At 46.0% G+C, this 11,919-nt stretch overlaps 1 protein-coding gene across 2 annotated transcripts; it reads left to right on the top strand.

Moving 5' to 3' along the window:
* On the top strand, positions 1-11,675 carry nfil3-2 (nuclear factor, interleukin 3 regulated, member 2). 2 transcript variants are annotated; one of them, XM_084338919.1, is made up of 3 exons: positions 1-50; positions 7,438-9,335; positions 10,374-11,675. In XM_084338919.1, the coding sequence occupies exons 2-3, from the start codon at positions 7,606-7,608 to the stop codon at positions 10,549-10,551; spliced, it is 1,908 nt and encodes a 635-aa protein (XP_084195045.1). In that variant the 5' UTR covers positions 1-50; positions 7,438-7,605; the 3' UTR covers positions 10,552-11,675. The 2 variants fall into 2 exon arrangements, with proteins under 2 accessions (XP_084195045.1, XP_084195046.1); XM_084338920.1 differs by having other exon boundaries at positions 7,438-10,513.
* The last annotated feature ends 244 nt before the right edge of the window (positions 11,676-11,919 follow it).

Here is an 11,919-nt window from a genome sequence, read left to right on the forward strand (position 1 = left end):
GGAACAAATCTGTCCTAATTCATTCTGTGGATTTCTTTTAGACGTACAGGGTAAGAATTATTGCATATCTTTTTTATTATTATTTGTGGATTACAACTGCTTACCATAGCTTTTAATATGTATAATGGTCATTATTACACTATTAAATGCGATTGAAAATATGCTGTGTTTTTTCTTTTAACACAAGATCATTTATTTATTTATCTATTTATGTTTACGTTAGCTGGTCAGTCAGTGTAGTCAGTGTATTCTTTGTGTGTGTCGTGTATCTGTGAGAGGGAGACATTTTTCATTTTTTCCAGTGCACTCTGTCTCGCAGTTCTACATTGCAGTGTTTGTTTTGGTGCGTGTTTGCTGCTGGAGCCGCGTGCATTTTCTCAACGTCAAGGCGAGGCTGTTTGTTTTCCTCTACGCGGTCTTGGAGGTGGAGGGGGGGGGGGGGGGGGGGGGGGGGGCGCACGGAATTCCTTCAGAAAAGGATGCGGGGCAGGGGGTTGCAGGGGGGGGGGGTATTTTTGGAGCGCTGCCATAGTTGTAACGTAAGGGGGTCAACTGTTTCATGCTATGTATTGTGTGTTAAGAGAGAGGAGATCCAAAACCTTCACGCAAGGTTTGTTATTATCATCCTTTGGACCGATCTTGGTTTATTAATTATTATAATTTGTCATGTGATGTAATAATGCACCATGCATTTCATAATACATGAAGCTATACACTTAGACCCAAACCATGGTCAACCTGATTATAAAAATGGGCATATAATGACAATAATAACACTAATAGTAATAATAATAATATTTGGGGGGAAATAACAATAATAATAATCATTTGATTTGTTATTTCAGGTGTATTTAATTTTGGAAAAGGGGAAAGAGTCCGCCTCATGCGCATTAAAAGGAGAATTGTGTAGCACGGATTCTTCTGGGCTAGGGCCCTATATAGGGGACATCTGGAAAGGTCCATGCAGCTCAGAGGACGCGCTTCTCCCCGTCCCGTGTAGTATAGTCTTTCTAAAGGATAACCCTTATACTGTCTGGGAGATTCATGCCGTTGCCTTGGATGACTTATTGCCTTGAGGATCTGATTAAATATGCGCCAAGACGTCAGACAGACAGTGCAACAAAGAAGCCACGCTGAAGAGGGTAGAGGAGTATAGCGTTTATTTCTGCACTGTACTCCCCGTGTGCGTAATGCTTAATTGTGCGCAATTGTTTCATATCTGCGCCAGAGGTTTTCCAAGCTCATCAGCACGGAGCGCCCTATAGATGAGATAACTGACCTTGAGAAGTAACAACCAATTGGTTGCAATCTTATCCAACAGACGCGCAAATATTCAGTGGTGTAAAATGTTGTGATGTGCACGCAGTAGTCATATACAACTCATATTACAGCGTGGTCATGGTATGCGTACATGTATTTGTTACGTTTATATAGTTACAATCTGAAATATATATATTTTGGTCTCGGTCAACCCGGCTTTGTGGTTGATGTACCACACCACACGTGGGTATGGTTTGTGGGCCCCCCCCTCCCATCCCCTCCCCTCCCCTACCCTACCCTACCCTTCTCCTGGCAGCATTTGTTCTCCAGTTATGCCATGCGTTAAAGGCATGCCATGGGTGGCATGCGCCATTTACACTCACAGAGGCACACAATTCATTGGTACATTTTTATTTTATTTAAAACATCATTTTCAATTCGACATCATTTGTATTATTATTATTATTATTATTATTATTATTATTATTATTATTATTATTATTATTATTATTATTATTATTATTATTATTATTATTATTATTATTATTATTATTGTTATATAGTGGCCAGGACACCGCCCTCTCCTCTCGAAGAACGACCGTAAAAACATTTCACGCGTGCTCGTAACGCGCGGCACCTGTATACCATTAGGGAAAAACGCGCTAGAGGTTATGCAGGTTGCATAATAAATGAATTAAATAATTAAAGTAGAGAGCAGGGGGAGATTACGCAATCAGCGGAAAGTCGGAAACCCACAGTCTGTGTGGCTATGCAGTGCCTCGGAGGGGGGGGGCGCTGCCAATGGGTTGCCGCCTGCACTGGGTCGCCGTGCCAGCTCCAAATGTAGGTCACAGTAGTCCCAGGGGGAGGAGGAGGGGCAGAGCCGTCGCTGATAAAGAATAAAACCGCACCAAAATAAATCCTCGCCCAGCCATAACAAAGAAACGAGCCATTCACGCAGAAATGTAAACACAGATTGGCCTGCAGATAAGAGCTGCATGCATCCTAATAAAGATGAGTCTATACTCTGGTTTGTAACACCATTTTAAAACACAGATAAAAAAATTTAATAAAAATGACACCTTCTTTGTGCCACACCCCTTATCAGCTCATTACAAGCATAACAGTATTGCAGTTTTGCCCAGGCAGTAATTGTAGCCTACTATAATTACCATTATGATGCAGAAAGGCCTTCCCAGCATCACGTACAGGTCTGCTTGGAAACCTGTGACCTATACTTGAAATAAATGCACCTGTGTAAACTCCAGTGAGCCGACAGGGTCAATTGTGTGAAGTGGTTTCCGTCCCGTCCCACTTCTGGACTCCTGACTTTCCATGGCTTTCTGGCACACGCAGGACGGTGAGGAAGACGAGGGCCGCGCTTTGTTATTGCGCTGCGGTCGGAGCCATGATGGGAGAGGCCAATTACAGAGCTTAGAAGCTAAGGGAGGCATGTGACTGTGGAAACACACAAACCGGGGCACTCTGCCTTTTTCCCCTACTTGAGAGAGAGAGAGAGAGGGGGGGGGAGAGAGAGAGAGAGAGAGAGAGAGAGGGGGAGAAAGAGAGAGAGAGAGAGAGAGAGAGAGAGAGAGAGAGAGAGAGAGAGAGAGAGAGAGAGAGAGACAGAGAGAGAGAGAGAGAGAGAGAGGCGGAGAAAGAGAGAGAGAGAGAGAGAGAGAGAGGGGAGTGATATGAATGTGTGTTCATGGAACAAGGATCTGGCTCTGCTGCTGGGACTCTCCTGCTCTCTTTCTTGGAAGATAAACTCGGCCCCAGACTTGGAATCCAAGAAGGAGGAACCCCCCCTTCCCCCCTGGAGGAGGCCCAGTAGTTCCATCATTCCTTCCCCTTTTCGTCTGAAATAGTGCCCTCCACCTCCCCTCCCTCCCTCCCTCCCTCCCTCCCTCCCTCCCTCCCTCCCTCCCTCAAACCTTCTCTTCTTTTCTCCAGCCAGTCAGCAGTAACACGTGCAGCATGTGAACTCTCCCTAGGCCTAACAAAAATAATGGTTGGTTTCAGGTTGCCGACCGACCCTGCCGATTTAGGTGCGACCCAATATATTTTATGAGTTTTAAAAAAAAATTATATATTAAAAAAAAAAAAAAATCAGTTTTTTTTTTTTTTAGAATAAAGTTTCATAGAAATCTTAGTCAAACATTTAGTATTATGGATATTAAACATGCTGGCAGAGTACATGCATCCATGTTGTTGTGAACATTTTAACCCTTTCACTGCCACACGACAGCCGGTTAACCCTTTCACTGTGACAATACAGAAGGTTAGCCCTTTACTATCACACAACCGACGGCGATGCTCCATCATTAGCATCATTAGCTCCGCGGATGCGGAGCTAATGATGCTAATGATGGAGCATCGCCGTCGGTTGTGTGATAGTAAAGGGCTAACCTTCTGTCGTGTGGCAGTGAAAGGGTTAATTAAATAAAGAAATTCCCTATCCATAGTCGCCGTGGGAAAGAATAAAAAATAAATAAAAATAAAATAAATTCCCTACCTACCCATGGCCAAACTGACAACCAACCTGAAACCAACTATTATTTTTGTTAGGCCCTACTGTTTCCATATAGCTCACTGCCGCATTTAGGCTCTGGTGGGTTGTGGACCCAGTGGTTGTGCGTGTGTGCGTGAGTGAGTGCAACTTGGATTCTTTTCCTGTGCTATCATTCCACAAGTGCCACAGGGGACCAGGGGTGATGACAGGCAGGGGAATAATATGATCGATTGACTTATAAGAGGAGACACAGGTGTCATTTGACCAGAGGAATATGATTCATGTGTTTAGGTATTAGGTTCAATGAGATCCACAGTATTTAGAAAACTGGAAAAAAAAAATAAAAAATTTAAGTATTAATATTTATTAAAAAATAAATACATAAAAAAGCCATTAGACAGAAGTAGTTTTACTACTTGTCATTTGATTCAACGTACTGTATTTCTAAGGCATCCTGTAGTATATACCGTACTACACTGAGACCTCTGAAGCACACAGAGGCTGTTTAACGGTGACCTTGTGAAGGAACAGATCGGTTGCTGTTTTTGATGCACAAAAGGACCGTGTCTGAACAGGCTGTGCGTCAACGCAGGAGCCACATTATACACACTTGTGATTCCCAGTCTGATTCACCCACTCCGGGTTTGAAGCAGGGAGCAGGAGAAGAAGGGGGAGATCAGGTGAGGGAGCGCGAGAGAGAGGCAGCGGTGACTTAATTAAACACTAGCGTTCATTCATGTCTCACACTCATCCCAGTTGGAGGGGGGGGGGGGGGGGGGGGGGGGGGGGGGACTTACGCAAGTCAGTGACGTCAATCTTCTTTTGTTCTAAGATCAGATGTCGTTTTTTTTTTTTCTTCTTCACTATCTGCCGTCGGCCATAAGTCAAAATGAATGCTACAGTGCTACAGGGAGGGGGGGCATGTACGAATATGATTGGCCAACCCATCTGTTTTTCTGTATTGTTGTTGCCATGGGTGACACTCTTTCTACCGGCGCTATTACCACCACCAGCATCACTCCTTCCTTCATCATAGCTGCCATCTCACCTCACCTCCTCACCTCTCCTTGTCTTATCTGTCTCTCATTGATTCCCTCCATGTCTTTGTCTCCACTCTAGCTTACCTCTCACCTCGCTCTATTACGCCTCCCTCTCCTCTCTCTTTCTCCCTCTCTCTTTCTCCCTCTCTCTTCCCCTCTCTCGGTAAACACAAAAAAAAGTCTTGTCGGCCCCCAGTTTCTGGGGTCAGTGGGACACAGAGAGAGAGAGAGAGAGAGAGAGTCTCTCCCTTTATTCCCTCCCTCTCTCGCTCTCTCGGGCGCACCAGACACATGTAGACGGCTCTCGGAGGAATGACCTTAAAACCGTGGCGTTTTATCGGAGCGTCTGGAGAACCCAGACACACACAGCACCTTGTTTATTCTCCGCTAATCTTTAAACGTGAATCCAGTTGTGGATTATCCGTCACGAAGCAAAAAACACCCCTGATAGCTGTTAGTCGTCCTCCCCTGTCTTCAGTCAGCCTTTGTCTGCAGTTTCACAGTCACAGAAATAAGACATAAAAGTCTAGAGAATCTGTGCATACAGCCATGTTTAATATGTCTGGATGTGTCTAGAGTTATATATTGTGGTAACAGCCTGCCAGATTATGAGATTACAGACTGAGACAGCATCACAGTGTCAGTGTCTTAATAACAGAGAGATGCAGGTGTTGACTATTCCTATACTGAATATTTAAGGTTCTTGGTTTGTACCAAGGCTATTATTCAAATTAGATATTGACTCGCTAATTGTTACAACGCAACCATCTGCATGTCTGCCGGTACAAGGAAACCTGCGAGACATATCCTATATATTTTTTTATTTCTTTGTTATTAATTCTGGTGACAAAATACAAGTACGATTTCACATGTAATATTAGGGTACACAGATGTGCTGGTTGAAATAACTGTCTTAATGTAGTCCAGGAATAAGGTAATACAGGAACAAAAACTATACATTTGAATGGATGACCTTATAGGTGTTCCAGAAAGAATCTATCCGGAGACCTTAATGACGAGGACGCAACAATAAGAGCCTTTCTTTCAAGGCCACAGTGACTCCATTATCATACTGAAGGTCCTCGCTTGACTCAGTCTAGAGACTGTAGTTTCCATCGAACCAGTCTATGTGTAACAAGATGAAAAAAATTACATTTCCTTGTGAACATTTTCTCTTTTATTTCAGTCATTTATTTAAACAACTGATGGAAAATAGGTCAACCAGCAGTTTTTAAAAGTAAAAAAAAAAAAAAAGGATTCAGGAATGACTTCCGCCACATAACAACATCCTAACAGACTGGTCCAGAAGCCCCCTCCCCCCTGCTGTGTTTAAGATCTCACCCTCCTTATCCGCAGCCATGAAGCAGCCTGGCCACCCTGGTGTTTTGCGCTTAAGCCAGCTACTTATTTAACACGCCTCCGTGTGTCCCCCCCCCCCCCCCCCCCTACCTTCTTTCCAGGGGCCCTTGACCTATATTTATCAACGGCCCCACCTCTCAGCCGTCCCCCATACCTCCAAATATCTTGCCCCCGTCTCGGCCTCTTTATCCTTGGCCTTCTACTGGGTGGCTGCCTTTGTCTGCCTTATCGCCTCGTTCTGCATCAGCGGTTTTGACATTGAGCTGATTTCGGGTTCAGAGTGCTTCCTCATACCAACCACGGATGTTCAGTGTATAGATATGCGTACGCAGGTGGGTAGGGTGGGTAGGGTATTCCTCTTTTTTCTACGGCGTTCGCAGGTGTAGAATTGAAGCGTTGAGCACGGCCCCCTGGGGAGGTTTCTTGTGACCCAGAATTCTAAAAGGGAACGAGGGAACCCCGCCGCACGGCCTGCACCTGCCGCGGCCCCCGTGCTCCGACGCTCTCAACAAATCTGTCCCAAATACTCCGCAGGCTATAGCCAAGAGAGCTAAGCCTGTCATAGTCTATTATTATTTTTTTGTATAGCTCCCCAGGTCACTCTCATTCATTCCATGTGTAAGAATGATGTAATTAATCTGGAGGTGTTACAGAATTGAGATGAAAATCATCTGTGCGCTCAACTCAGCTGCCAGACATCTAGTCATGATCAGCCTTCTCTCTTGCCATATTGACCTCCTGCTGCCTAGAAAACATGAGCTCAGATATTATTTCAACTACTACTATTAAACTACTACTATTATTAAAAACAACACTTTACACTTGGGAATGAACTCAATGAACCCCCCCCACGCTAGTTACATCACACTGCAACATCAACATCTCAGGCTTGGGGGCCAAGGGTCACGGGCCACAGACAGAGCAGATCAATAGCAGGGCCAAAAGGTCAGACAGCGGTTACTATGGTCTGGGGGACTATTCATTGGTTGCTAGGGGTGACGGGCTTAGTCAAAACCAGACATGCCATAACAATAGGGTAAAGCTGCGAGGATGTGAGAATGTTTTCCTCTAGTAAATCTATTTGATTTACCATGCAGGGATACAAAAAAAAAGAAAGAAAAGAAAACAGAAATAGACGTTTGCAAACAATGCCTAAAAAGATATCTTTCACATCCTGAAATGAGAAGGCACAGCGGAACGCCTTGCAGTCCACACACGGATTAACACGTTTGCCTCTCTTTTCCCTTTCTTTCTTTGTTTCCGCAGCCTTTCATCTCGCAGCCGACTGGAGAGAGAGAGAGAGCGAGCGAGAGAGGCTCCCCAAGAGACTGACACGCAGAGGTAGACAGACTGACCTACATCCTGCTGTTCGCCTGAAGCTGTAGGACACTTCTCCCGGTTATATTACAAACTGGCTGCCATTGAAGAAGAAGAATGGAAAGTCTGAGTTCAGCTCTCAAAACATTAAACAAAAACTCAGGGAATAACTTAAACAACCTTGAGACCTTCTCTGGTTACGAAGAGTCTCTGCCCTCCCCCCGAGAATCGTCTCGCGAGGGGCGCCTTAAATCCAAGTCCAGCATGAGCTGCCGGCGGAAGCGCGAGTTCATCTCAGATGAAAAGAAGGACGCCTCCTACTGGGAGAAACGCCGCAAGAACAACGAGGCGGCCAAGCGCTCCCGCGAGAAGCGTCGCCTGAACGACATGGTTTTGGAGAACCGCGTCATGGCGCTGAACGACGAGAACGCAAGGCTGAAGACGGAGCTGCTTCAGCTGAAGCTGCGCTTCGGCCTCATCAGCACCGCCTCCTACATGGAGAAGAGCCAGCAGATCGGTGGAGGCAACAACAACGGAGGGAACGGAGGCTCCTCTTCGTCCTCCAATCACTACTACTCCAGCGGCTACTCCAGCGGCTCTCAGGTGATGATGAATTCGGACTCCTCTGAGACGGAGCAGACCGGTGAGGATCTCGGCCAGCTGGTCAAGTACTCCCCGCGAGGCTCCCTGTCTGACATGTCTGACGCCTCCTCCAGGGGGGACAGCCCCGAGCCGATCAGCTACGAGATCAAACAGGAGGGCGAGAGGCTGGAGATGGACATCGCCGACGGCACCACCACCCAGATCATGTTCAACATCCACCGTGGCCTCGGCTCCGTACCCACCCACCACCAGATCCAGCAGCACTCCCAAGAGCTGGAGTCTTCCTACCAGCAGCAACATATCCACCAGCAATCACAGCACCAAGAGCCCGCCGCCACCACCATCGCCCCCAGCCAGCCTACCGCCCAGAGGAGTGTCATCCTCTATCGCTCTAGCAGTGCCTCCTATCCGGTAGAGAGCCAGAGTAGGCCCCAGGACCTACAGGACCTCCAGCAGAGGCAGAGCACCGTGGAGACCGAGACACTGGCCGAGGTGACGAAACAACTGGAGAGGAAGACCTTAGACTCCCCCACGTATGAGTTCTCAGACGGCCGCGGCGAGGCAGAGGAGAGGCAGCTGTACGGAGTTAACCAGCAGAGTGGCTCCCCTGCAGGCCTGGCTCCAGAGCTCCTTCACAACCACGAGGACGAGGCCCCTCAGTCCCACCTGTACCACCACCTCCAGCAACCCTCCCACCCCTACCTCAGTGCCCAAGACGAAGAGCCCCCGGTGCTGACGTACGAGGGTGGGCCAAGGACTGACGCCTACTACCAGGGTCACTCCCTTAGCAAGGACACCTCGTCCAGCGACGGAGATCCCCGCAGCTCCGACAAAGAGGCTTCCACGGATGACGACGAGTCCCCATCTTCCTGCTCTGATGCGAGCAGCTACCACCACCAGCATCTGTCCGGCCTCCCCGAGTCCGCATCCCCTCCACCCTCCTCCCAGGCCTGTTCTCAGGGCCAGGGGGAAGTGAAGGGCACGGCGCTTCCCCTCAAACTCAGACTCAAACACAGGGCCATGAGCGCCAGCGGTAGCAGCGGCTCCAGCCAGGATTCCCCCACCACCCTTCCCCACCCCACGCTGCCGCTCCTCCCCCAGCACCCGTACTTGGCCCTCCCCCTGCAGCAGAACAGTAAGAGGGAGGCCCTGAGCCTGGTGGGCTTCTGCAAACAGGGAGGTTCAGGCGAGGGGGCCAAGAGGGAGGGCGGGAAGAAGGAGTCCGCCGGACGTCGGAACAAGAGGTGAGATTAAGAGACTTTGATTGACTTTTAGAGGTTCTCACTACGTGAGGATGTCTCTGGTGATGCCCTATAAAAGACACTGTTTCTCCGATAGGGTACCACCTCACCTCCATCACACACTCTTCCCCGTCTTCACACCCCTGCGTCAAGCCCTTGGGACCAGGAGGATAGACTCTGCTTTTTTCTACACCCGCACCCCCCAACAGGGCTGGACTTCTTTGGGGACTGTATCATAGTTGTATATTGTGTACAGATTTAATAATTTCATACATCCTCTCCATACTTAGAGAAGCACTTTTGTTTATGTAATGAGAGGAGGAATGGAACTGCCTGTGTCCGTTTTCATACCGTTATTATTCATAATTTCAAAACAGAATGTAGCAGTAATGATCAGTACTATTAACCCTTTCAGGTGTAAGTTACCATGTTTAGAATGTTCAGTTCTGAAGATTCTATCTCACATGGGGAGATTGAACACCTGTAAGGGTTCATTTGCTACACATCCAGCCGTGAACAAACATATACACATATGGCTATCTGCCTTAATTAACTCAAATGCAAACACATTCTGGGAAAACGTCCTTGACCAAAGAAGCAGCAACAACAACAACACCACCACCACTACAGATTCAAAGTTCCATCCCTCTTCCCGAACCCTACCTCTACCGGTCCGTACTCCCCAGAACCATCTCCACTGTTTGGCAAAAGCTCTGCCATTACCTTCATGTCTTTTCATGGTTTTATTTTATTTTAGTTTTTTTTTTTTTTCTTAAGCACTTGGTTTTGTATATTACTGTATGTATACATATCTTATATAAGTATATATTTTACAAAGAAAATTCAAAAAAAAAAATGACAAAAGAATCTGCAAAGGCAAAAGAAGTGTTGGAACGTGACCATCCCATTATTAATCACAATCTCTGTACAGCCACGCTGTGTCTGCTGTCGCTACAATCCCGGGTCAAATAAAAATGCCTCTTCTCCCTTTTGATTGTCGAGGTTGAGCATTTTAATCACTTGTTAATACCCTGTTTACAGAATCATACGGCCAACCGGCTTGGAGAGCGCCAACAGCACTGAATGGAGGACACGTTGTGTTTTTCTGAGGCACGGACCTCGTTCAAATATATATGTTTATTATTTTCGATCACTTAACGAAAAACCAGCCTTTAAATGTACGGTGGAATGGAATTTACCGCCGGCTGAAGGCCAATGAGCCCGATAGTCACATTGAGTTCCTGTTGTTCCCACTCACTGGCCTCATGTATTTATTTCCCTGGACTCGATATGCCTACCACTGCAGAAAAGCCAACAGGGGGGGACATAGACTTCATGTATGAATGTGTATAATAATAATAATATTAATAATAAAGCCCAAGGTTAACTGTAATGTAGGGACGGGGATTCACACGATGAAAAGTAGCAGGAAATGTAAACCCACTACAATGCACTGAGCTCTGAGCAGTCAATAGAAACCAGAATGTCCTCTATCTCTCTCTCTCTCTTACAAATGGCTGAGAATATATAGAGAGAGAGAGAGCCATATATCCAGTTACATCCATTGATATGAGATGAGGTTTTGTGGTCTGACCAGACGGAGACCGCATGGCCCTCGGGACTCTTATTAAAGCCCAGATATGAGATAACCGGATCAGTGAAAAATGAAAAAAGCTAAACATATTACTCCAATCAGGACCGCCGTCTGAACTGTTCCAATTGAGTTATGGAAAAAAAAGGACAATCTGTATATTGTTAATGAATATAGGGACTTTCCCTGCTCCCAGTGTGCCACGTTATTTAATTCAGGGGGAATCCATCCCATAATAATATTTTGTTCTGATATTTGGGCAGTTGTGAATTGTCTGCACTGGATCTACTAGCGTAATAAGAGTCTATGTACTCTATGTTTGGCTTTTTTGGCACTTGTGTATAAATGTAAAGTTTTCCTCAGACAACACTGTAATGTTTATTTTATTTTATATCTTCCTTTATTTTGTTAAAAGTGTTGTTCTGTCTTTCTCCTGTTGACCGTGATGACATGTACTTGCCTCATCCCCCTCACCCTCCTCCTCTTCCAATCCTTTTTCAATGTGTATTAAATCAGTAATGTTTGTGATTTTTGCCGATGGTTTTATGAAAATGAAAAAAAAAAGGACAAAACGGGCACGGATTGTGTGGTGTTAAGAAGCTGGTGGGTTTTGACCAACACCACCCCTCCCCTCCCCCCTCCCCCTTTTCTACATGACTGTATGTAAAGACACTAATGTTCATCATGGAAGATGGAGGCATTTCAAGATTGAAAAAAACTAAAATAAAAAAAACTGATGTTGACTTTCTCAACATGTAAAAGTGATCACGTGTCGTTCTCCAGTCTTTCTGTCAATTGTCTTGTCATGTCAAAAGAAGATACGATAAGATTATATTCAAATGTATTGTCATTATACAGCACAAGTACAGTACAATGAAAATACGTTTTGGCATCCAACCAGAGTGCAAATGTAAATTGCAACAGCAATATACAATGTACAGGTGATGCAACCGAATTGATCCTTTTGGGGAAATTCGGGCATCATAGCAGCATGGG

Source organism: Notolepis coatsorum (genome assembly GCF_963971535.1).
Source record: "Notolepis coatsorum genome assembly, contig: SCAFFOLD_1637, whole genome shotgun sequence".
NCBI lineage: Eukaryota > Metazoa > Chordata > Actinopteri > Aulopiformes > Paralepididae > Notolepis > Notolepis coatsorum.